The 27,271-nt window shown below is 39.3% G+C and overlaps 1 protein-coding gene across 1 annotated transcript in view; it reads left to right on the top strand.

Annotated features, from left to right (window-relative positions):
* The window catches only part of lars1b (leucyl-tRNA synthetase 1b), a 53,213-nt gene extending 26,144 nt beyond the window's left edge, over positions 1-27,069 (top strand). The window contains exons 19-32 of the mRNA XM_043703255.1: positions 713-851; positions 2,924-3,136; positions 3,546-3,603; positions 4,904-4,967; positions 6,811-6,994; positions 10,275-10,365; positions 10,490-10,630; positions 12,192-12,332; positions 14,941-15,051; positions 16,669-16,779; positions 19,618-19,722; positions 21,353-21,448; positions 22,155-22,287; positions 26,709-27,069. Coding sequence (XP_043559190.1) covers positions 713-851; positions 2,924-3,136; positions 3,546-3,603; positions 4,904-4,967; positions 6,811-6,994; positions 10,275-10,365; positions 10,490-10,630; positions 12,192-12,332; positions 14,941-15,051; positions 16,669-16,779; positions 19,618-19,722; positions 21,353-21,448; positions 22,155-22,287; positions 26,709-26,914 — 1,793 coding nt within the window. The 3' untranslated portion in view covers positions 26,915-27,069. The remainder of the gene's footprint in view (positions 1-712; positions 852-2,923; positions 3,137-3,545; positions 3,604-4,903; positions 4,968-6,810; positions 6,995-10,274; positions 10,366-10,489; positions 10,631-12,191; positions 12,333-14,940; positions 15,052-16,668; positions 16,780-19,617; positions 19,723-21,352; positions 21,449-22,154; positions 22,288-26,708) is intronic.
* Positions 27,070-27,271: the final 202 nt, after the last annotated feature.

Genomic DNA, 27,271 nt, shown 5'->3' with positions numbered 1-27,271 from the left:
ATGCCAACTTCAACAAGAGGGCATCCAAAATGACCATCATCTTCCTCAACCGATGATTCATCACCTTCAGCCATGTCCGACTCATCTCCCACACTTCAACCTTCGCCCTATCTGTCCCTGCCACAGCACTGATAGGGTTCCCCCTCCTCCTCGTCTACCATCCCACCAGCATCCACATCCTAAGGATCATTAGCTGCCATTTCTGCCACCTCCAGCAGCTGCCACCACCAGCACATATTTCCCTCCATTTTCTTGTCAGCCTTCCACAGGGCCATTTCCCTCTTGGTCCACTCCTTTCTCCAGTCTGAATACTACCCCACACTCCCAAAAGCATCTTCCCATGCAAACGCAGAAGGTGCTCTTTATGTCCTTCCTCCTCCTCACCCATGATCACAGCACACCTTCCAGATACAGCAGCAATTTCACCCCATTACACCAAACTGGATGCTATCTGCAAATTCTACACATCTTTTGAAACTACTTCGAGGAATCTTTTGTAACTGCTTTCCTTTCATCTGTCAAAGACTCAATTCTTTGTGCCTTCAGCCCCCATCTGCCTATTTTTCAGCTTTTGTTTTAGTCCTTCTGGACCTCCATCATATCACTTCCTCAACACATAGCATTTCAACATCTTGCTTTATGTTAAGAGCATTATTTCTCCCAAATAGTTCTGCAGCTTTTAAGTAAATTTATATGTTTTTATTCTTTTCAGGTTCTCGACTGCCATGGGATGACCAGTGGCTGATAGAGTCTCTCTCTGATTCCACCATTTATATGGCTTACTACACTGTTGCTCATCTATTACACGAGGGATATTTAAATGGTCAGACCTCTGGCCCACTGGGAATCAAGTAGGAATAACTTCTCAAAATGCCTGTTTTAATTTGTAATGTAATTTATTTTTCACAATGCTTGGTTATCAAAATAATTGGCAGTTATGGTTGATTCTGTGTAGTCAATGCCATGCTATCCATGCATAAATGGATGAACTTCTATCTTGTTTAAAGGCTGGAAACAGGTAATCGTCTACTTTTAAGATTGTGTTGTGATTGTAATGAAGTCAGCCAGCAGACCTTATAGAAATTAAATTCCCTGATTGTGGCTATTAATTTGCTCCAATCAGGCTGGCATAAAGGGTAAATAAGAACATAGGAATTAGGAATGGAAGTAGGCAATTCAGCCCTTTGACCCTGCTCTGCCATTTTAAAATGATTATGGCTGATCTCAACTCCACCTTCCTGCCTGTTCCTCCTAGCCCTTTATCCAGCTTTTTAATCAGAAACATGTCTGTTTCTGTCTTGATTGATTCTATCTCCACTGCACTCTAGGGCAGTGACTTGCACAGATCCACAAAGAGAAGTGGTTTCTCTTCATCTCAGTTTTGATCCCACCTCCTCTCACTCTATCTCCAAGACCTCTTGTTCGACACTGTCTCACAAGGGGGACATAATTTGGAGATGCCTGTGTTGGATTGGGGTGTACAAAGTTAAAAATCACGCAACACCAGGTTATAGTCCAACAGGTATAATTGGAAGCACACTAGCTTTCCGAGCGCCGCTCCTTCACTAGGGGGAGCATCTTGCCAATGTCCACCTTAACAATCCCCTTTAGCATATTAGATATCTTAATCAGATTCCTTGTCATTTTCCTGAATTCTAGCAATCAAGTTCAAACTATTGACCCACTCCCTATATGACAGCCCTTTCATCCCTGAAATCAACCTGGTGAGCCTCCTCTGAACTGCCTCAGTGCCAGAGGTATGCCAAAGATATTGGGCCCTGTTTATGCCTGATTTGGTGAGAGGCAGTGCTTTTGTTAAAGGCTATGTGTTTGTAACTGAAGGGTGATTGATGAAGAGATGCTGGCCTCTGAAGAGTCATTTCAAGTTGCTGTGAAGTAATTTTAGTACAGAATATCTATGCACATGTTCGCTCTTAATAGAGTGTAGTAATATAGCAGCTCTGTTATTGGGCTAGTAATTCAAAGGCCAGGACTTACCATTCATGATCATGTCACTATCAAATTGTCATGAAGAATGTATCTGGTTCAGGGAAAAAATCTGCTCTCTTTACCTGTGACCTATGTGACTTTACTTTGAGAGGCGAGTGTCAGGAGTGTGGTACTGGAAAAGCACAACAGGTGAGGCAATGTCCAAGGAGCAGGACAATCGCCGTCTTGGGCATAAGCCCTTAATCAGGAATGAGGCCAGATTCCTGATGAAGGGCTTTTGCCCGAAACATCGATTCTCCTGCTCCTCAGATGCTGCCCTTTGTGCTGTTCTTTTCCAGAATCTCGCTCTCGGCTCTAATCTCCAGCATCTGTAGTCCTCACTTCCGCTTTGAGAGGCTAGCTCAGGGATTTCGGTTGTGTATAAGAAGGTGATCCTCTCGTCAATTTAAAAATGAGCAATAAATGCTAACCGAGTCATCCTCTGATTGAAAGAAGTATCCTGATTATAGGTCAATAAAGCAAGGATAACCTTTTCATGTTAGTTTAATAGCAGTGTGAGTTTGTTCTTTTTAAAAAGACAGAAGATCCCTTTGTTTCTTGACCCATCCATTCCTATTACCAATTCAGTTGATGCAATTTCATACCACAAATAAAATATTTTCAGACAATGTACTTAAGCCATTTAATACCACTGAGCACCACAGGTTGGAGTTAATAATTCATATTCCTTCCTTAATGATCAGCCCTTTTTAGAGACTAGATGTTGTACCTATTGGCTCTTTCCTCTCTGAAATCTAACTTCCAATCCAGTTGTGTGACCTGTGTTTGAAATCAGTATTAAACTTAATTCATGATGAACCTCAATGTTGTAAAATATATGTCATTTTTTAAAAAGAAGTGTAATCATTACACACACCTTCCACAATCGTAGATATCTACCAGTCTTGGTATTTTTCTTTATTTCTCTCCTCAGGCCAGAGCAGATGACCAGAGAAGTTTGGGATTATGTGTTTTTAAAGACTGCTCCATTTCCAGAGACTCAGATTCCAAAACAAAATCTAGATCAACTGAGAAAAGAATTTGAATATTGGTATCCAGTGGATTTACGAGTCTCTGGAAAAGACTTGGTTCCAAACCATCTCTCCTACTACCTGTATAACCATGTAGCCATGTGGCCTAGTGACAGGTGAGAGCACGTCATTTAGTAACATGATTTGAATGAGGTGCATGATTATTTGCAGATCGTGCTCATCCAACTGTTTGTTGGGAGGGCCTACACATTTGCTAATGAAGGTGGTGTTGTCTTTGAATGGATAATTATCCAAAAGACATATCTCTTGGTATTGAGAGTCATGACAAGGATTCTTGTGGGGTAGTGGCACAGTTCCTACTTTTGAACTGGAAGGCCTGGGTTCAAGTCCCACCTGTTCCAGAGGTTTGTCACAATATGTCGAGGGTCATTAGTGTACTTTAGCAAGCTTGTTATCCTGACTAAAGATGCTAGCTAGTGTGTTGAAGGGGGGAAATGTGCATTTGAGGGGAGACTATTACTAAAATATTTTTCTGCACAACTAACTTTATATTTTAAATTGTAGAACAAAATGGCCTCAAGCTGTAAGAGCAAATGGACACTTACTACTGAATTCTGAAAAGGTGCAATACAATTTTTACTATGTTAAAGAACGATTCATGACTGGTGTGATTTCCATTGCATTAACATTTAATTGGATTTAATATAGTTCACGTTTGCATGTCCCTGATAAACTTCTAGGAACATAGGAACAGGCTTGAGGAGCTGAATGTTCCAACATTTAATGAGATCATGGCTGAACTGTGGCCTAATTCCATATCTCTGTCTTTGGTCCATATCCCTTGATACCTTAATTCAACAAACATTTGTCGATTTCAGATTTAAAATCAGCTGATCCTCCAACCACTGCTGGTTGTGGAAGAGAGTTCCAAGCATCTATCATCCTTTGTGCATAGAAGTGGTTCCGACTATCTCACTGAATAGAGTGGCCCGACTTTGCAGATTATGCCCCCAGGTTCTTGAATCTCCAACTAATAGAAATAGGTTATCTTTATCCACCCTGCCTTTCCTGTAAATATCTTCAGTCAGATCGCCCCTTAATCTTCTAATTTCTAGAGAAAGGAGGACTAATTTGTATAATTTCTCCTCATACATTAACCCCTGACATTCAGGTATCATTCTTGTAAGCCTAAGGTACACCCCAGACACCTTGGCCAGTATTTCCTTCCTGACATGTGGTGCCCAGATCTGCTCGCAGTACTCCCCCAAGTGGGGTCTCATCAGAGTTTTGGTTAACTGCATTATACAATCTGTACCCTTGTACTTCAGTCCTCGAGATATAAAGGCCAGCATTCCATTCACTTTCTTGATTATTTTCAGTACCTGCTCATCAACATTTTAAAGATCTGTACAGTCGTCAACCTGAACGCATAGGGGATAAGTTCCAAGACCTACCACAGAATTCCAAAACCGCAGATCATAGCCAAGCCATTCATTTAAATTGGAAACGTACCTATCTGGCAGCCCTGTGGTCCCTGGTTCTGTAATGTTCCATGTAATACATTCAGGCCACAGGTAACTGAAACCACGTAAACTGACTCCGCATATATGGCGGTCACCCTGTACACCAAAACCCCCAAATATCTTTGAGCATCCACTGAATTTAACTTTGTACTATCCATAAATGTTGACCTAGTCAGTGACATTTTCATCCTGGGAATGAAAGTTCTAAAAATCTAGAAAATACCCTGATCGAAACTTTTTCAGTTCAAAAATGGATAACCTCATGCTTGATTACTTTGTACATCATCTGCCACAGTTTTGCTCATTTACTTAGTCAGTCGATATCCCATTATAATTTAATGCTGCAATCTACACTGTCTACTATGGTGCCTAACTTTGTGCCACTTCTGTTTCCATTAGATGTCCAAATCCACAGGGAATTTCCTTACTCTGGCTGAAGCTGTGGAAAAGTTCTCTGCAGATGGTGAGTCCTGCGATCTCCCTGTCTCCTCAGCATCTTGTCTTCACTCCCCTGTGTGTTTATTTCATCATGACTGGAAGTTTCTCTGTACATTTGACCAATATTGACATTACAGAGAAATTACTTGTATGAGGTGGTATATGGAAAGATGAGTGCAGTTGTGGACTGTAATCTATTAGTGGTGATTTTGGCTTACCAGATGCCACCAATTATGTAAAGATATTTTTTTCCTAATGAATTATTGTGGCATTATTACTTGAAAAATAACTTACAATTAATTCCAGTTAATATAATCAGAATATTGCAGGAGGATACGAGTAGAATGGCAGATAATGATTGTTGCAACTCACTTCATGGTAATGATTTTGGGGGGAAGGGGGGCACAAAGAAAAGTGAAAGCATGTGTTCTCCAGCTAGTATACTTAACAGATTTTTTTTAAAGAATAGGAACATAGATTGAGCTATGCAGGTGCATAGATATTGCATAGTCAAAATACAGATTTAAAATTCCATAATAAATGCATTTTTGTGCCAAGGTGAGCAATGTTGCACTGTTACAGGTTATATCTTTTACATGAGTCAATCTATGAAGCCCTTTTGACTACATTGAGACTTAAAACAAAAGCAAAGCTTTCTATGATTGGCTGCTGGAATATATTTATCCTTTACAAACTATTGAATAGGTCATGTGCCATTTCTCATGTTTTGTGCAATCTTGCTGTGTGCAAATTACTTCAAGGGTAAATAAACTTCAAGCACTATTCTGTTGTACTTTTCAGATCATGAGGTTCTGGAAGATGCTGTATGAATGAATGTATTTCTTTCACACTATAATTTAGAATTTTGCACAAACAAACATTGAAAACGCAACTCAAGTTTTGCTGAATAAGCACAGTGATCGGTCAGACCACTTTGGGAATTTTTGTATGCAGTTTTTGCAATTCCATAATAGGAAGACTGTTAGAAAAAGCGGAAGAACACTGATTCACTAAATCATGGAGTTTAGAAGGAGATTGGTTGGGCTCTGTGAAAGACCGAACTATGGAGTCTTCACCTGCTTTTTCCTAATAGGCAACATTTTCTCCTTTTCAAATATATACATTTGAATCTCTTGAAAGTTGCTGATTGATTTGTTCCATCTCCTTATCTGGTTGTACATTTCAAATGCTGAATGTGCTGACGCTTAATGTGCTGTAGATATTTTCCAATCAACCTATTGGTACACAACTCTAAAACAGGTGACACTTAAACTTGGGACACCTCCTCAGAGCAGGGCCAATACCACTGTGCCCCATGTGCCCCGAAACAGATAATTGCTGATATTTTCTCAGTAATCTGCTCAGTGATGTTATTACACATGTTTGGAGCAGGTGGGACTTGAACTTAGTTCTTCTAGCTAAGGGGGACGGGACACTATTATTAAGTCACAAAGATCCCTCCTTATGTACTTGTATAACTCCCAATCATCCTACCAATGAGCAGTTTCTTCCTCTCTATTAAATCGTATACTTCAAAATTGCAAGAACAATTCAGTTTATTGTTGCAAAGGGATTGGTGAATTCTGAAAGTGGAAAAAGAAAAGTCGGTAGAGATAGGAATCTGATAAATTTTCAAAACTAGGAAAAGTTTGAGGAGATAAGTAACAAAGAAGTACCACTCTGGTGCGTAAAGGTATAATCTTTATTTAAATAATGGAGACCAAACTTATTTGATTTGTTGTGGACTTTCTTGGTCGTGTTTTAGTTCTAAGAGACAGTGACAGATGGTTGTTTACAGCACCTTACCAGATAAGATTATTCATAAGCAAACCATCTTCTTTATTCCTTTGGTAAAACTTTGTCCCCAGGAATGCGTCTTGCTCTTGCTGATGCTGGAGACACTGTGGAAGATGCAAACTTTGTCGAAACTATGGCTGACGCTGGTATCCTGAGGCTCTACACTTGGGTGGAATGGGTCAAGGAGATGATTGCTAATCGTGAGAGCCTTCGGAGTGGGCCTGCCAACACCTTCAATGACAGAGTCTTTGCCAGGTACTGAATGGCCTTTGTATTTGAGCATGTCACTCCAAAATAATTACAACGTTCTTTAGTATTATTGTAATGGTCAGTTATATTGTAAAAGCATTTATTCGAAATAACTTTTTTAAAAGCTCCTTACAGTTCTTCAGTCTTATTGTATTCTGTTTTGTTTATTACTTGTATGATAGGAAACATGGTAAGAGTCCATATAAAATTAGCTTAAAGCCATCCAGGATGGTTGAATATGGTAAATAGTTGTGCCTGTGCTTATTGTTGTGATTGTCCATAGTCAAACCTTTTGTGAAATTTCGATCAATCCATCAAGTGCTTGATTTGACTCTGATTTGCCCTAGTCTTTGAGAAGCAAAATAAAATTCAAGAACTCAAGACATAGCAGAGATGAAGCCGATTCAGAGTGACAGTTTGAGTTGCGTAAAACTATTGAAAAATGCAGGCAGCAACATTCAGAAATGTAATCTTGCTGGTTTCAATACTGAGGGAGCTGATACATGGGAAAAATCTGCTGATGTTTATTGCCAACTCCTCTGGCATGGTATGTGTTAATCAATAGACTTGAAAGGTGGTGGTTCAGGTAATAATTAATGCTTGGGAAGCATGCAAAGTGGGGAAACTTTGACGTCAGTCAGTATTTAATACTGATCTGGATCTTGGATATTCTGTGAAAGTCCCATCTTAAGCATCACTGCGCACTCGTGCTGTTTCAAGACATCACCATTCAACATTGTCAGTGACCAGCAAAGTCACTGTAGCCTTCAATTTCTGTGTCAGGATCCTTCCAGGCTGGAGTGGGTAATGTTTATAAATTTGTTGTGCTTTTCTGCACCAGGGAGGTAAGGAAGGCACTATCGCTTTGGCAAGAAATTAATTGCCTGCCTTAGCAGAGGGAAGAAGGAAAAGTAACCCTAATGCCTTGCCAATATGTTGGGATTCTCAACAATGCAGTGAGCCATAAATTATGCCCACGTGGTTCTGTGGATGTTACATCTTAGAAGGGAGACATATTGCAACTCTGTAGGTTCTCATTCCCAGAATGTGCATTGGTGTTCAACTATTCATAAACCGTAATGTTGGTGAATTCCTACTGTCCTGGTATCATGTCAAATTAGTGTGTTGCTGCTTGGTGAGAAGTAGTATCTGCTTTTTATGTGACCATTGACTCGTCTCTGCCACCAAACAAGAAAGGTTTCCTGCTATTGAAGTCTTGTTGCAATATTGTGAAGGTGACGATCAGCACCCAACAGTTCAGCTGCCTGGATGCTCAAGGCAGAGGGTGGGATGCAATTCAACAGTAATCACTAAGTAGTATGTTGGCACAAGAAGTAATCAGGAAAGCTAACAATGTTCTGGCTTATTGTAAGGGAATTGAGTGCAAGAGTATGGAGGTTTATGCTTCAATTACACAGGGCATTGGTGAGCCTGCATCTCGAATACTGTGTACAGGAGTGGTCACTGCATTTGCATTGGGAGCAGTTCAGAGAAGGTACTCAACTAATGCCAGGAATGATCAGACTGCCTTGTGAGAAACAAAGCTAGACAGGCTAGATCTGTATCCTGTGCAGTTTAGAGGTGACTTTCTCAAAATGCTAGTGTGCAGAATCTTTAGATATTTTTTAACACGGGGTAGATAAATTCTTGATTACTAAGGGGATGAAAGATTATTGGGAATATTTGGGAATGTAGAGTTGGGGTTAAAATCATATCCCTTTTTAAATGGCAGAGTAGGCTTGAAGGGCTGGGAAGGCCTGCTTATGTTCCTTGTTTATAAGTATGTAACTCCATGGAGAATGTCTCTCAGTTTACAATCTGACACAACTTGGCCAACATGGTGCAGTCTTTGGCACCAGATCCTCAGCAGCAGCTCAGGATAAGGAGAAAGTATCTAGGACAACATCACATATTATGGACGTACATGAGCATTTGATCGGATTTCAGCTCCCCAATTTAAAATCCCCAGATTTTCTTCACACTCTGCTTCCTTTTGATTCACCTTGTTATGGATTATTGCAAAGCAATGGCTGAAGCAGTCTGTGCTGACTGATGAAGGCAAACAGCACTGACAAAATGCTAAGCACAGCTTTTGTCATCGAGGATAAGACAGAAAACTTGTTCAACGCGTCAGGAGACACTCTTAAAAATCAGGAGCTGACTGTTCAGAACATTAAATATTTTTTTTGAAAAGTCATGTTATCTTTAGAACGCTGTTCCTGAAAAGAGAGTGGAAGCAGAGCCCTCAAATTCTTCTTACAGAAGAGGTGGAGAGATTTATGTTCAACAAAGAGTGAAAGGGTAGCAGGGCTTGATAGGACTGCCATGATGGAGCAGGCTTGAGGGGATTTGTGTGTGTGTTTGTCTGCTGCTGGCATCATGTCTGTAGTTATGGTGTAATTGCACAAGCCCCATTAATGGACTAAATTCAATTTTTGCCTCTTGGGTTTATCAACTGGAATTGTTAATGTCTGTGTTACCTTCTACGTATATATCGGATCATTAAGGGAATGGAAAGAAGTAAATGTGGACTACTACTAGTCAGATTTTAACTGAGGCATTAATTTAGCCCATACTTATTTAAATTTAGAATTGGTGTCAGGAAGTGTTCTTTGCACAATGATAAACATGTGAGATTTCTTTCCAGGAAATGTAGAGAAATGAAACTCTGATAAAAAATAATTAGGTATTCAACTAGCAAGGTTTTAAGAACAACTGAATGGATTAACAAAAATGGTAAGTTTTTAATGGAAGAGAACTAATTTGTGTTCAAAGTTTAATATTTAGGTTTGACTGGAGGTGGAAAACAAACACACTTCAGCTATAATGTCCTATCTACAGCAATTATTGATGACCACGCGTAGACCACATTCGCTTTTGTTTTGTTAGTAACTTAGAGTCATTGAGATCTACACCATGGAAACGGACCGTTTGGTCCAACTCGTCCATGCTGACAGACATCCTAACCTAATCTAATCCCAGTTGCCAGCACTTGGCCCATATCCCTTTAAACCCTTCTTATTCTTATACCCATCCAGATGCCTTTTAAATTTTGCAATTGTACCAGCTTCCATCACTTTCTCTGGAAGTTCACTCCATACACTCACTACCCTCTGCATGAAAATGCTGCCCTTTAGGTCCCTTCTAAATCTTTCCCCTCACACCCTAAATCTATGCCTTCTAGTTCTAGACTCCTCCACCCCAGAGAAAAAGCTTTTGTCACAAAATATTGAGTGCGCTTTTGGGTATATGTGGCTAAACTACTGGTTTCTGTTTATTATTCCAGTGAGATAAATGCTGGCATTCTGAAGACCGAGCAGCATTATGAGAAAATGATGTTTAAGGAAGCTTTGAAAACAGGTTTCTTTGAATTTCAGGTATGTTCAAGTTCTGAAAATAAATAATTCATCCTGTCAGGGATATTTTTTTTTCTATCTTAATTTAACCCCCAGGGAGAGAGAGTCAGAGTTTTGAATGATGATTTTGCAATTTATGTTCCAGGCAGCAAAGGACAAGTACCGTGAAGTTGCTGTGGAAGGAATGCACCAGGACCTGGTTTTCCACTTCATTGAAATTCAGACTCTGCTGCTGGCTCCAATTTGTCCCCACCTTTGTGAGCATATCTGGACACTTCTAGGAAAGGTGCTGTTATTCAAATAATCCTCTTCAATAACTAACACACTATATTTGAACAAAGAGAGGCTCTTTATGCAACCAGTTGTACTGTTTACAGTTGCACCTAGAAAAGGTAAATGTTGGGAGGATGTTATAATAGTTCTTCTAAATTTGAGCTTATAGTAAAGCATCACCATTAGTTAAACAGTTTAAATTATTCTTGATGGGCCCAACTCCTTCTGTGCATGGATCCCACTAATCCACAGTCAGTTCTATTTCTATTTCTGTGAATGTGATGCAGAGTCCATACTGTAGCCTACTTAGAACATTGGGATTAAAACTGACAGACAGATAGAGGACTGAAAGTGTGGTGAAAATTAAAAATTGAAGGATGTGAGTCCCACCTTGCTGCATAATTGATCATTGCTGTTTTACTGTGTGGCCCATTCTTATGTGGCAGGAGACCTAATTACATTTTTAAATCAGTGTCCCAATAATGAAAATGTGAACCGGATTAAAATTTAAGACTGAAATGTCCAGATTTTCCAGAAATTGGGAAAGCAAGCCAGCAGATTATGGATAGAAGCAGCCAAAGCCAGCAGAGGAGCTTTTTACGACAACTTTGTGAGCCAAGAATAGTAGTAGACTCTTGTAAACATTTTGTTGGGTGCTGAGCCCTCTCACAGTACTGAGATCTCAAGCCTTCCAACCAGTAATCTGCCAAATGATACACTCCTCCCAGTTGCCAGTCTGACCCTGCAGGACGAGACATTTCCAGCTTGCCTGACCCTCATAAATATTCGTCTTCATGTACCTATAAACACCAGGAATATTTGTTTTGATTATGAGATGTCTCAATCACAGTTTACTTTGTTGGATCAAAAATAACTATTGACAGCTCACTCATTCCCTTACTAATCCATAAAAGCAGCGGAAAGATTTCCCATCTTGGGATAGCTTTGAAAGCAATGATGGCAGAAAAACCAGAATGGGGGACAAGTTCATACTTATTGCTTCAATTTTGCCAGATCTGAATTTGCACCTATGCAATTTGAAATATTTGAAACAGCTCTAAAGATCCTAACAAAAGTGTGTTGAAACAATTGTAGTGATTGCAAATCTAATGCACAGAACACAGCAACTACTCAACTGCAAAATTCCTCAAATGGGATTGAAAATTGAAGAAAATATGTTAGTAGGTGGTGGTATTGCTTGAGGGATAAATGTTGACTGGAACACCAGAGGATGCACCTTTTGCATCTACTTAAGAGGACAGATGAGGCATTTTAACTTTTTTTATTCAAAATGATGCTTGAACCTATAACATTGTGATCCTGAAGTGTGTGTGCTACAACTATGACAAGTGGTTTGTCTAGACAACCAACTTCTGTGCAGAAAGATGGATAAGGAAGACATTTTTTAAGTTCTGATGAACAAAAACTTAGAGGTTTTTTTATTTCACTGATATTTTAGTTAGAAAGTCGTGCTCTGCATTTGCACTAAATTAGGAAATCAATGTGTGTCTAACATCTGTTCATATAGCTTGTGTTTAATATTGAATTTGAATCCCACATTTAACTTGTTTCAGACTGAGTCACTGATGAAGGCACAATGGCCAGTAGCTGGACATGTGGATGAAATCCTCATTCGTTCATCTCAATATTTAATGGAAACTGCTCATGATGTTCGACTCCGTGCCAAGAATTATATGGTTGCAGGAAAAGGAAAAGTAGGAAAATTTATATAAACAATGAAAAGCTTACATTTAGTTACAAAGTACAGGCTATCTTTTGTTGTTCCTTCCAAAGTTACATTAATGGAATCCTCTATGAACAGATCAACCTGGCTATCAAATAACTACCAATGCAATTTAATGGCCTTGTTGCTTAATGATGATTGATTGCATTGGTGATTATTTTCTTCCTTCTCCCTTGCTGTGCACAACTTACTCCCATCTGATGTACTAAGAGTGACAGGTCCAACTCTGTCCAACCATTTCATAATTGTGTGTGAAGAAGCTAATTATTGTGCTGCTTTGGCAAACCCAATCCCAACAGTGCAGAAAGACGTCATTTAGCCCATCGAGTCTGCACTAACCCTCCGAAGAGAGTCCTATCCAGACCCACGTCCACACCCATCTCCCGAATTAAAACTTGTTTGTGCTTGTCTCTTGCACAGGTATTAATAGCATACCAAGCAATTAATATTTGATGAGTGGACTGACTGGAAAATCTTCAGTTTGATACAGATCGTGAATTTACATTATAAGATTTAATGAAGTAGCTATAGTATTTCTGATTGCATTATTAGTGTCGTTGTGATGGTAGGGCATTCCATTTTTCTAAATTTAATCTGTGACTGCAGGATTTACTGATTGGAGTCTAGATTTGACCTCGTGAAGCAATTTCCTATGGTCACCCCATCAGCTAATTGAAATGGTAGAGAAGGGTGATATGCTAAAATCTTGCTTCATTTTTTTTAGATTAGATTAGATTAGATTACTTACAGTGTGGAAACAGGCCCTTCGGCCCAACAAGTCCACACCGCCCCGCCGAAGCGCAACCCACCCATACCCCTACCCCTACATTTACCCCTAACCTAACACTACGGGCAATTTAGCATGGCCAATTCACCTGACCTGCACATCTTTTGGATTGTGGGAGGAAACCGGAGCACCCGGAGGAAACCCACGCAGACACGGGGAGAACGTGCAAACTCCACACAGTCAGTCGCCTGAGGCGGGAATTGAACCCGGGTCTCTGGTGCTGTGAGGCAGCAGTGCTAACCACTGTGCCACCGTGCCGCCCATAATTTTCTGAAAGGAAAGCAAATACTGTGGGTTTTGGAAAAGCTACATTTCTGCTGTGATTCACCAAAATTCTCCATGTGTGCTTCATTTTCTATTGTTTATAGGAGTGTAAATTTTCACAACTGTTAGGGAATTTAACCAGACATCATTTAGATCATCATTTGTCTGCCTTTAAATTAAAAAACAGAACATCTGTTTTCTTTTCTCCAGAACTGTTCTAGTAGATAATTAAAAGGGATGACCATGTGGCAGAGAAAGCACAAGCAAGTTTTAATTCATGAGATGTGGTGTCGATGTAGGTCTGGGTGAGATGCTCTTGGGAGGGTCAGTACAGATTCGATGGGCCTAATGGAGCTGTCAATCTGCTTTATTTCTGTTACATTTAGCACTTTAGCTTTTTTCATGTGTAAACTCAACTTAGTTTTGCAATTTTTGAGAAGAATTATAGCTCGGGTTGAGGTTCAGGTTGTAAGTTTGCTCGCTGAGCTGGTAGATTTGGTTTCAGATGTTTCATCATGCTAAGTAACATCATCAGTGAGCCTCTGATGAGGTGCTGCTGTTCAGTCATGCTTTCTATTTGTATGTTTTGGTCTGTTAAGGTGGATGATTTCATTTCCTGTCCTTTTTCTCAGAGATTGGTAATTGGGGTCCAGACTACTCCAACCTCTTAGCATGATGGTAGCCCACAAACCTACCAACACACTGAACCAGCTACTTATGAACCTAAAGAACCCTGTACCAACAATCAGCAAAACAAAGGTCATTTACAAAATACCATGCAAGGACTGTAATAAACACTACATCAAACAGGCAGGCAGAAAGCTAGCCACCAAAATACAAGAACACCAAGTCATCACCAAAAGACATGACCCACACTCACTCGTATCCTTACTTACAGACGAAGAGGGGCACCACTTTGACTGACTGGTACAACACATCCATCCGAGGACAGGCTAAACCGAGACATTCATGGGATTTCCTCGAGGCCTAGCATTCAAAATGGAACTCCATCAATAAACTCATGGATTTGGACCACATTTACCAACCTCTGGAAAAAAAAGAAATGGAAATGATATTACCTATCTTAACAGACCAAGGCATAAATAGAAAGCAGGACAGAACACAAGCGCTTCACAGGAGGCTCACTGATGTTACCTAGCATGATGACGAAACATCTGAAAACAAGCCTACCAGCTCAGTGAGAAAACTTACAACCTCAGCTTAGTTTTATTTCTGGCATAAGTCAGCAGTGAAGGATTTGCACTATGAATAACAACACTGTAGGTTCTGCATATCCACAGTTGTTATGTTAACGGCTCAAGCAAACTTAAGAACACTGTTCAAGCAAACTTAAGAAATTTGTAAATGTTTTCTTCACAATAAGACTCGAATGTTAAAATCAACTGATCTCTCATGTTCTTGTTTACAAAGTCCCTTTGCAATTAGCTAATTAGTTGCTATTTGCATATCGGCTGTGCCTGATGCAGCATCCGTTGTTCTTAACTGTTGTGAAAATGTTCCAATACAGAAAGGAGATCCAAAACCAACACAGAAACCTTCTCACTGTAATATATATGTGGCAAAGAACTACCCTCCATGGCAACACACAACACTTCTGTTGCTGCGTAATCACTATGAGGTAAGTTTTTATGTTTCCTGATGTGAATTGTATTGACTTCTGATGTATGTGTACAGCAATTGAGCCATTCCTTTAGTTTTGTGTATTCTTGCCCCCATAACTAATGAATGACAGTTAAATGGTTCCCACGTTAGTGTTGTTTAAAATACCTAAGTATTTCTAAAATTCTGATCATAATATTTTACTTTGCCCTGTTCTGCATCAGTCTTTGCTATTGAGGGGATGGGCAGCATTCCAGAAGCAGCAATAAATAGGATGAACTATGGAAAAATCAAAATTGCCAAAAAAGTCATACAGAACAGATTATTGAAGCTCCAGGCTGACAAGTGCCTGTGTCCTGATGGACTTCATCCTAAGCTCTTACAATAAGTGGCCATTTGGATAATTCAGGCAATCTTGTATAGAACATTTTATCCATTGTAAAAGCAAAGTCAATTCCCAAAGATGAATTTTACTCAGTGTGGGCTATCATAAAAGTATTGAATGCGCCTTACATACCTTTTAAAAGTAATGAACATGGCCTACATTTGTTCATTGTTCCTATGTTCATATGTCGTGTCTTTATTGAATATGATACAGGCTTTGGAGATCTGTCACAAAATTACTGCTCCTTCATTCTAGCCCTTGATCAAATGTTATTCTGTCTATTTCATGTTTCTGAATATATTTTGTACCGGATCTCTATCTTTTGCTGGTCTGTACATATGGATCTCCAAATATCTTTAGATCTCAACTGTTCTTGGTTTTTGACTATTTAAGTAATATTGCAAATTATCCTTTTTATTGATCCAAAATAGATGACCACTCAGCTCCATGTTCAATCAGGTGCTGTGTTAGCATGGTCCACTGTAAAATAACGTTGGAAAATCATTTATTTTCATTACTGTTATCCAAACAAAATTAATAGGTTAATTATTGTTGACTATCACAGGGTTTTCTTGAAGTTTACAATCAACCAGGTGGGTGTGTGGTTTAGCAATAATGTCACTGCGCTAGTAATCCAAAGACTTGGATTAATGTCTGGGGGCATTAGTTCATGTCATTAAAGCTGTATTTTAGATTTATGAACTTAATTTAAAGCTAGTCTTAGTAATTATGACCATGATAGCTATCACTCATCATTAAAAATTGTTTTGGTTTATTAATATCCATTAAAGAAGAAAATCTGCATCCATACTTGCTCTAATCGAGGTGTGATTCCAGACACTTAGCAACGTTGCTTACCCTTAACTGCCCATGAAGTTCCAAAAAAACCACTTAGTTCAGGAATGATTAGGGATGGACAATAAATTTGTCTTGCCAGCACTGCCAGTATTGTGTGATATAATAAAGAAAAACCGTTCTGCTGTCCAAGTCTTGGATGATTTTTGTTTAGGACAAGTTTACAAAATTGTGTATTTGGTACCATTTGCAGCACTGGCATTTTCAGAGTATTCTCGTTGATTTTAATACAACATAAGTTAAAATGTTTGTAGAATATATGTGTGTGGATTGAATAGATTTTGACAGAGAAGGTTTACAAATAATGATGTTTACTTTTGAGTATTTTGAATATTCTTGATATTCCAATGAATATATTTGCAAAATCTTTGACTGCAATGTGAATGTTTTTTTTAGAAAAATGGTGGGCAGCTACCAGACAATAAAATCATCGCAGGTGAACTGAAAGACCTGGCAGAGCTGAAGAAGTATATGAAGAAGGTCATGCCCTTTGTTGCTATGATCAAGGTAAACATTTCTCCTTTGGTGTATGTTATCTGCATTTGTAATAAACTGTGTATAGGTTGAAGAAGACCTTATTCTCCAGAGATTTTGATAGACTGACAACTATCCCTGTCACAACCCACTTAGGAAAATGCTCTGATATTTGAGCACCCCTACTCCTGGGTTGTCACCAAAGTTAAAGACTTTTATTCAATGTGCCCTGCTGATGTGAAGGGCTTATGCCTGAAACATCAGATCTCCTCCTCGGTTGCTGCCTGACCTGCTGTACTTTTCCAGCACCACACTCTTCAACTCCTGATCTCCAGCACCTGCTGTCCTCTCTTTCTCCAAGTTATTCAAAGTGCCCAATTTACTTGTCTAATGAACATGGGTTAACAGAAAACACCTGATCAGGTCTCTGTACTTAAGAAGAAACTACTAATTGTTACAAATAAATGTGTTGTAACCTCAGGCAAACAAAATATGAATTATTCAAATTTTAATTTTACCCCTTAAACCCATAAACACAGTTACAAAATGATAGATGTTATGGATGGTGAAAAAATATTAGGGAAGCACAATGCAGTACTTTCATCACTCAGGATTCAACAAGGTATCCTTTTGCTGCTCCCGAGTTCTTCCAGTCTCAGTCATCTTCTTTCGATATCCTTTCAGTCCTTTACTGCAGACACAGGGCGGTTGGTGCACCAATTGTTTAGTCTCTGTCAGAGTTAGAGGCAGCAGCTTCGACCGATGTGTGAGAATAGTTTTATTTAAATTTCTTTCACTTCTGTGTAAGGTGAGAGAGTTGTTGTCTTGCTGATCACTCCTGACTCCCACGACTCATTCTGATTTTTTTCGTAATCAACAGCTTGTCTCTGGACAACTGTCCTGAACATGCACCCATGATGCCAATGAGTCCAGCAATTCTCTGCTACAGTTTGAGCAATGTAAAAATGTAAATAGAACTCACAATGAGCTCGAGTAACATATTTTAAACTGTGACACCATCTACCAGAGTCTCCTTGGGTCATTTTTCCCCATTCTAGTATGCAATCCAAAAATAAGGAATATCTTTAAAAATATTTTTAGCCAGGGAGAAAGTGAGGACTGCAGACACTGGAGGTCAGAGTCAAAAAGTATGTTGCTGGAAAAGCACAGCCGGTCAGGCAACATCAGAGGAGCAGGAGAGTCGACGATGCGAGCATAAGCTCTTCATCAGGAATGCATGGGGGCTGAGAGTTTAACGGGAGGGGGATGGGGCTGGGGGGGGGGGTAAGGTAGCTGTGAAGGCGACAGGTAGATGAAGGTGGGGGATGATGGTGATCGGGTAGACCGGATAGGTGGGAAGGAAGATGGACAGGTAGAACAGTTCAAGAAGGCGGTACCGAGTTGGAGGGTTGGATTTGGGATACTGTGGGGGAGGGGAGAAACTGGTGAAATCGACATGGATCCCATGTGGTTGGAGTGTCCCAAAGAGCAAAATGAGTTCTTCCTTCAGGCTTTGGTGGCTAGAATATGGCGATAGAGGATGCCCAGGTCTTGCATGTCCTTGGCAGAGTTGGAGGGGGGATTTGAAGTATTCGGCCACGGGGCGTTGGGGTTGTTTAGTGCAAGTGTCCCAGAGATGTTCTCCGAAAGGTTCTGCAAGTTGGTGTCCTGTCTCCCCAATGCATAGGAGATCACACTGAGAGCAACGGACACAGTTGATGGTGTGTGGAAGTGCAGATGCAGAAGGATCTCAACCCTCTAAATCAGCACCGCCCTTTTGAACTGTCCATCTCCCTTCCCACCGACCCACTCCACCTTCCTCTCCAACCTATCACCATCACCCCAACCTTCACCTACCTATTGCATTCCCAGCTACCTTACCCCCCCCCCTCCCATTTATCTCTCAGCCCCCTTCGGCCCCCCTACATTCCTGATGAAGAGCTTATACTCGAAATGTCGACTCTCTTGCTGCCTGACCAGCTGTGCTTTTCCAGCAACATGCTTTTTGCAACTGATTTTAGCCTCACTGAGTCTTAAAGAACTCTTGTATTACCCCAACTCTGGCCTCTTCTTCAACTAGAAATCCCCCTTCTGTTAATAGTTTTCCCATCAAGGCCCAAAACTTTAGACTGCGCTCTGTTGTTAAAATTCATCTTTGTAATGAAGCTTTTGGGTCACCCTTTCTAATATTTCCTTGTTAACCTGGTGTCAGTTTTATATCTGATTACACTCCTATGAAAAGCCTTAGACTCTTTTTCCACGTTAAATGGGCTATATAAATGTACGTGCAAATACTTTATAATTTGTTTTTATCTACATCCTTAATTACGTATTTTGTAGTTTCTGAGCAACTTTCACTCAAGTGATATTGTTTAATTACCTGTGACAATTTACCATAAAATGTCTCCAGAAGAAACCACTTAATACTGCTAGTCTAAAATAAATGCTGAAAATTTACATCCAGTCAATCAGCATTTGAGAGAAAGAAGACAGGCTAACGTTTCAAGTGGAATTCCAAATAGAAAACTGATTATTTGTATGGAAGTTAAGAGATTTTGTACAGTAATTTATTTAAAATGATGCATGATAGTTATTGGTGTATATTGACTGAAGATATTAATTTTATAACAATATGGAATAATTGGACTAGTTTTTGTTTCCCAAGAGAGAGGATACTACCTTGTAACTGCAGCAAGCTGCCTAGTTCTTCCATTCTTTAATACTGACGAACTGTGGAATATGACAGATACTTCAAGCTACCATGTGTACCTGCAGCTCCTTTATTCTGTCTCACAAGCAGCCATTATCTCTGAATATTGTTATTTGTAATTCTACAATCTTGCTTTTTTTTCACTACCAAAAAAACTATAGGAAAACCTGGAAAAGAGTGGGCCTCGAGTTCTTGATCTAGAGCTGGAGTTTGATGAACGTAGTGTTTTGATGGAGAACATTGTCTATTTGACAAACACATTGGAAGTAAGTACCAATAGGTAAACTATCTGGATCTCAACCATCAATAAAAATTATTGATGTTCAGTTGATTTCTGAGGGAACATCAGTTAAGCTCTGAACCTAAGCAAGTGCCTGAAAGAACTTGCAGTAGAAGTCTGACTTTTGTATGATATTGGGTGTGCTCTCATGTAGTACAAATGCAGTGGGGAGAGGTCAATGTAAAAGCAGCAAATGTAAAGAAATATAAGAGCAACAAATGTAAAACCTTCTGACAGTTTGGGGAACTTGCCATTGTCTTGACTTCACATTTGCTAAATGGAAATATATCTGCACATTCCTGATATCACATTCCTTTTGCAGAGAAAGTACTCATCTTGAAGTTAAAATTTCTCATCTGATTTTAGAGCAGCTCTTTACCAATGTATAGTGATCACAGATTTATGGTAAAATACATACTTGCAAATTATAAATAGTAACATAAAGGATTTTCTCGTTGAGGGTATCTCACTGAGGGTATTCGTACCATGGACATGAATTTAAGATTAAATACAAAAGATATAACAGCACTCTGAAATTAGCCAATTAAACAAATGGACAGTAAGTTCTTCTGTGGCTGATCACAGTGGGGAATGGGGTGATATCTCCATCTCCCCAAGGAGCCATTAACTTTCTGATGAAAGAAGGACATTTATTTAACACAGATTTGTTGACAATTTGGTATCCACTGCCTGAAATGTGAATCAGTTAGTAGCGTTCACAAGAAAATGTGGGCGGCACAGTGGCACAGTGGTTAGCACTGCTGCCTCACAGCGCCAGAGACCCGGGTTCAATTCCCGCCTCAGGCGACTGACTGTGTGGAGTTTGCGTGGGTTTCCTCCGGTTGCTCCGGTTTCCTCCCACAGTCCAAAGATGTGCAGGTCAGGTGAATTGGCTATGCTAAATTGCCCGTAGTGTTAGGTAAGGGTAAATGTATGGGTATGGGTGGGTTGCGCTTCGGCGGGGCAATGTGGACTTGTTGGGCCGAAGGGCCTGTTTCCACACTGTAAGTAATCTAATCTAATCTAATATAAAAAAACAGGACAGACACTTGGAGAAATACATTAAATGGGATATTTGATAGCCTTACTAAAGAGCAAATACATTCATAATGGATTGACTGACAAGCAATTGGATCATGTTTTATTTAGTTATGAGGGAGGAATTCCGAGCTGTTGGTGTGAGAAGGAAGGGTTGGGATTTGGAGGTGCCACACGATAATGTTAATTTGTTGAGAGAATAATTTCCTTGCTACGTATTGTGATGCTGTAATCTAAATGTTGTGCGTATATACGTCAACACTTCCTAATTTTAGCTGCAATTTTGAAAATACGGATGCTACTGCAAAGAATATTGTCAGGAGTTTGTGCTTATGTGCAAGAGTCATCATGTGTGTTTGGGTCGTATTAAAGAGTCTGGTGTTTTTCTTGATTTGTAATGATATAATATGTCTAGTGTAGAGACCTAGCGAAGTTCATGGCAGAAATATAATGCTATGAAATTTCCCAAAAACTTTTCTTGATCGAAGTTGAACTTGATGATGGTGAAAGAAATGATGGAATATGAAATCTGTGAAGTTAAGTTGCTAATTAGTGGTCTGTCTATCTTTCTGTCACAGCTGGACCATATTGATATTCTGTTTGCAACAGAAGCAGATGATAAAATCCGAGAAGAGTGCTGCCCAGGAAAGCCCTTTTGTGCATATAGGACAGAGGTAAAAGGGGACTGTAATATAGCAAACTAAAACTGTGCCTTAGGTGAAGTTGTCCAGGAAGAGGTGTTCTGTGGATTTTTTACAATCTTCTACAAGTCTAGGCGGAGCTATTTGTATTGGAATAAGTGCATTACAGAATGTCCTCAGTTGTGAAAGATCCTAAAATAAGGAACTGAAGGACCTTAGTAATTAAGCCTGTGATATGGAAGAAGTTTGGGTTCAGGATGAACCTGTGCAATCTTTTCAAACTTGTGTTTAATATTGAGGCCTTTTTTTTTATTGCCGTCTTGTGAAAGAGCCAAACTAGTTCGATCATCAATTTGAAATTACAATGCAAACTTTAAATAATCTCAGGTGTTCCTGCATTTCAAAACAGAAAGTCATCTTTCCCTAATTCCTGCAGTACAGTTTTGGTCAAAAGCATATAAAATTTAAGTTGCTGTTTCCTCAAATTTTAATTCTACTTTGGGCGAAATGCCTATGTTTCGATAATCTATTGTTTGAGAACAAAATAATGTTGGAAAGCAAAATAAGTTGACCACAAAATTGTCATATTGCCTTTCGATATAGTACATTGCCAGACAACAGTGTGCCACAGACTCACCTGTCCTGAACACTGACTGTGTTTGGGTTTCTGACCCTGCAAATGGAATTTTAAAGTGACAACTTTATCAATTTCTTGAATTGTTCTCGTGTTTTTTCACAGCCAAGTGTGTCTCTTTTCCTGGTAAATCCCCAGCCAGCAAATGGACATTTCTCTACAAAGATTGACATCCGACAGGGTGACAAAAAGGACACTGTAATTCGTAGACTGATGAAGATTGACAGGGGTATTAAAGGTATGACTGAACTTAATCATCTCATCAACTCTCAACTATTAAAAGATTTAATTCTTTTATTGCATCTCATCCCTGAACTTGGAGGATGGGTGACGCAGATGGTGCAAGAATATACCAATAGCCCCTCTATATATGAATCCAAAATACTACAGATGCTGAAAGTTTGGAAATAAAAACAGTTATGCTGGAATGCTTATCAGATGAGACAGTATTGTTGGATATGAAATGACTTTATTTCAGGTCAATGGCCTTTCATCAGGAATAAAATAAAATGTAATAGGTTTGATGAAAGTAAAAAAGGAAAGGAAGAGGAAGAACAAAAAGGAAGTGCTGTTTTGGGGTGGAGGGCAAGAAAGAGTTAATGAAAAATTTTCCAAAGTACAAAAGCCAAAGGAATTAGTAATGGATAAAGAAATTTAAGGGTGTGTTCTGACAAGGTGTGAATGGCTAGTTGGGGAAGATGTTTCTTTGAATAGATGTGTACATCTGAGCCCTCAATCATGCCAACATCACCCCCATAGCACATGCGTGCAGACACATACATACACAAACATTTATATATAAATTTTCCCTGGGTTAGAGGAGTCCAGAACTAGAGGGCATAAGTTTAAGGTGAGAGGGGAACAATATAATAGGGACTCAAGGGGTAACTTTTTCACGCAGAGGATGGTGCATGTATGGAATGAGCAGCCAGAGGAAGTGGTGGAGGCTGGTACAATTACAACACTCAAAAGGCATCTGGATGGCTAAATGAATAGGAAATATTTAGATGGATATAGGTCAAATGGGATGGATTAATTTTTAATATGTGGTCGGCATGGACATGTTGGACCAGAGGGTCTGTCTCCGTGCTGTACAGCTTTATGACTTTACGACTATGAGAGAGCAGACTGGCAAAGGAGGAGGACACTGCCTGAAATGTAGTCTGCTTCCAAACTCACTTCAATGTGGATTCTGCTGAGGCCAGCTCTGAGTGTGGTCCACCAGAGGCAAGCCAAGGCCCGTGTTGATTAAAACTAACTCCTTCACTTAGTCTCCATCCTTTCCGCCTTCCCCAGTGATCAGAGTTTGGAGCCAAGTTTCCTTTTTAGCTGTAGCACTATTACTTGAATGAAAAGGGGTTAAAAAAGGTTTTCATTCGTTCACTCTGCTATTTCACATTTTTTAAATGTCATTTTTATTGGTTACTCATCTAAATTATCAGTTTGCTACTTAGGATTTTTTCTGCAATTCATGTTTACTTCATCAAATTTTCTCCTCTCCCTGAGAGAGACAACATTGAAACGTGTGCAAACATTGAATAAACCTGGTGTAAGAGTATTGAGTATCAATTGTATATGTAGTTGTCTAAGTATGCTTCACAATGTCTTAGTATCTTTACCCCAATGTCACTTTATTAAATTGTACATTAGCATCATATCAACAGCATGTTGTGAGTGTCCACCTGAGTTTTAAATGCTGTGGGGCATTTCTAAGTGCAATCCCACACTAATCTGTCGGTCTTGCAACGTGTCAATTTGACAAACCACAGTTATAGTCAGCAAACATTTCTTTAAATGGTGATCAGTGATCGATTCAGGTCAATAGTATTTGATTTCAGTGATTAAAATATTTGCATTAAATTTAGGATTATCCTATTTATAATGCACTTCATTCTTTTCTAAATTAAATGTTTTACTCTATTTTGTGAGGATCAGTTTTGTGCCTTATTAATTTGAATCAACACCAACATCCTGGCTTTACATTTGGCCTGAAACCTAATTTGACCAGCTATATTGTGACTGCAAAGGCAGGTCAGAGACCTGACTAATCCACTTGCTGACTCCCTAGAACCTACACAGAACTCCAGCAATACTCAGGAAGCATGATACTATTCAGGACAAAGTAGTCAGGTGGAACTGGATAGCATCTTTCATTTTAAAAGTTCACTCCCACCACCACATACAGTCGCAGAAATGTGCACTATCTACAACATGCTACTTAGTGTTTGTTTATAATGCCACTTTTATTGATTACTTATTTATATGATCAATTTATTATTTTGGATTTTGTTTCTGCAATTCATGTTTACTTCATGGAATTTTCCTCTGGCCCTGAGTAACTCGTCAAGTTTCTTCAACAGCGTCTTCAAATCCACAACCTTTGTCAGCTAAAAGATCAAGAATAGCAGATGCATAGGAACGATATTGCCTGCAGGTTCACCTCCAAGCTGCACAGCAGCCTGACTCTCAGTGCCTTAGTTTTTGTTGACTCAAATCCTGGAATGCTGGTTTGAGTGTGTTCAATACATGGATTGCTGCATTTCAAAAAGGCAGCTCACCAGAACTCCTTGAGGGGCAGTCTAGGGTGAGCAATTAATGCTGGCCTTGCCAGTAAGCCCCACACCCATCAATTAATATGTAATTTAAATAAACAATTTCAGTCAGGTAATGGAGAATATTTATTTTCAATTCAAATTAAGTTGTTACGTATCAATCTTTAAAATTATGTTGATGAGCTATAAAGTCCCCAATAAAACTTGGGGCTTTCTGACTGGAATGTACTCCTGTTAGAGAGTCGCCACTAGAGCATCTATTTGCTGCCTGTGTATGGGGGGGATCTCATGCCTTTACTGCACAAAATCTGTGATTAGCAATTAATTTGTATTTTGATTGTTTCACTTTAAGCAATGTGAAGTGTTGATATGTAAACTGGTCAGTCAGATTATTCCACTATTCAACCCAGTTATCAGAAAAGTTAAATATTTCAGTGCCATCTAGGTTCTTTAGTTAGACAATCCTGTACTCGGATTTGTGGGATCACTATAATGTTTCAATCTGCTTTACCCAATGAGCTTGAGACAGTCGTTTATTGACACTCATCCTAATTCGTGGTGTTTATTTTAATCGCTGAATCTTGAATAATATAACTAGACAGAAAGTAGAAAAATAAATCAGTGAATTTTAGGGCAAGTCCAGCTATTTCTGACTTTTGGTTGTGTGCACTAAGACCACTTGAATTTTTAGTATCTTCCTAATTGTTTTTTTCTTTCAGCCCAGAATGGGTAAGTAATGATTGTCAACTCTTGGTGCTGTATTCTGACATCAGGAGCATGTCAGGACACATGATTTGAAATAGCAGATTGGTGCAACACATTTGTGTTCTGACATGCTATTATCAAGAGGTATGTAGTTTTGTTGAAAGATTACTTTGTCATCATGTGAATTATGAGGAATAACTGAAGTGCCTCCAGCCTGTCTCTCGCAACCACAAATGACATGATATTGGCTACCACCCTAACCACAAACCATGTACTCCCTTGAGAAAGATAAGAAAATGATAAATCTGAGGCCAAAGAGAAGGAAATAATGTGGAAAAAGTCATCTCTAATGCTAGAAGAAAATCAAAACTAGACTCTAAGACCACTTGGACTCTGAAATTTTATACAGCATCAATCTTGTATATGGGGTCACCTGCATCCCAGTCAGATTATCTGATCAGTTCTTAGTTGAAGCAGCATTGACTGCACATGCTGGCAGGCTGTTCCATTTGCCTGTTATGATCTGGGACAACTTAATCTCTGCTGGATGTTCTTTAGATGAAAAGCTGCTGTGAAGCGATGGCCCTCTGAGGGAGAGAACCTCAGACGAGAAGGCAACTCGTGTTGCTGCTTTTAATGGAGAATCTGCAGCAAAAAGGGACCATTCAGCCCGGCTAGTCGAGCCAACATTCCACATGAGTCTCCGCCCACAGCACTTCATCTAACTTTAACAGCATATTCCAGATAATTTGCTGACTTTTAGTTTTGCATGTGATCGTAAAACAGTACGAGAGGAATCGGTTAACAGCTTACGTCTTCTATTCCCAAGTTCAGTGAATAGTGAATTTGCATCACTGTCTAGAATTTTACAGCACTTTTCTGGTATTTATATGCTCTGTTATGGGAGCATCCATGGAAACAATTCTTGTTCCAGGTACTTACCGGTGGTCAATCAGTGTGGCTTTGGCAGAAACTTGAGCATTGGCCAGTTGGTGAATGAAAGCTATTCCAAGACAAGTGTCTCAGTTAATAGGGAAAAATATATTTTGAGACAATCATTATCAAAGATGCAATTACTCCGTTATAGAGACTGCCAGTTCTGGTGTGGCCCAGGCTTCCTGTGTGTTTTTATTATTTACTAAATATTTAAAAGTAAAGTGTAAAGTAATCCGTATTAGATTATTATTCAGTTGAATAAACTTTTATTACTCAAAGCATATAATGGGGAATTTTGAAATATTTGCTGAACCCGGGATGTGGGAAAATCTTGAATCTAACTAAGTTGTTTATAAAGCTATACAAAGCAAGTTCATCCTCGAACTTGATTTAGCTAATATGCAAACTTGCAGCTGCATGTGTATTGTAACAGAATAAAACAGATTTTTTTTTTTTGTTATGTCAGATCTTACACAAGTGAAGCTGATGAGATATGAAGACCCTGTACTGGGCCCACGACGGGTTCCAGTCCTTGGGAAGGAATCAGTTGGTAAAGTGGCTATTTCTGAGAAAGCATCCTTTCACATAGACTTTTCTGCAAAAAAGATCCACTTGACTGACAATGGCTTGAAAGTTGATGTGGGTGATACTTTGATCTACCTGGTTCACTGATGCACAATAGAATTGGCCCTTTGTCTTCATCTTAATTGTCAACTGCAATACTTCTGTATTGACATTGATACTTTTGCTAATACATTTTCAAAACAAATATTATACAGTTTAGTATGTAATTGAATGAAATAACTAGAATAAAGTGAAATAAGGAATCAACGTGTTATTGAATTTTCCTTCTGTGGGGTTCATCAACATTGTGTTGTATCTGGACTGTCTGAAGCTTGAATTCTTAAGTACAGAAAAAAGGAGCATCTTGAAATGACAAGGATGTTGGTCTCTTGTAACCTGTCATTGGGTGTAAACAACATAGCAGCAAACTTGCAGTTATGATCTACCACTTGAGACCACCTGTAG

Source organism: Chiloscyllium plagiosum, chromosome 14 (assembly GCF_004010195.1).
Source record: "Chiloscyllium plagiosum isolate BGI_BamShark_2017 chromosome 14, ASM401019v2, whole genome shotgun sequence".
In the NCBI taxonomy this organism is placed as follows: Eukaryota; Metazoa; Chordata; class Chondrichthyes; order Orectolobiformes; family Hemiscylliidae; genus Chiloscyllium; species Chiloscyllium plagiosum.
The sequence above is the reverse complement of the archived record's forward strand: the minus strand, read 5'-3'. Positions and strand labels throughout refer to the sequence as shown.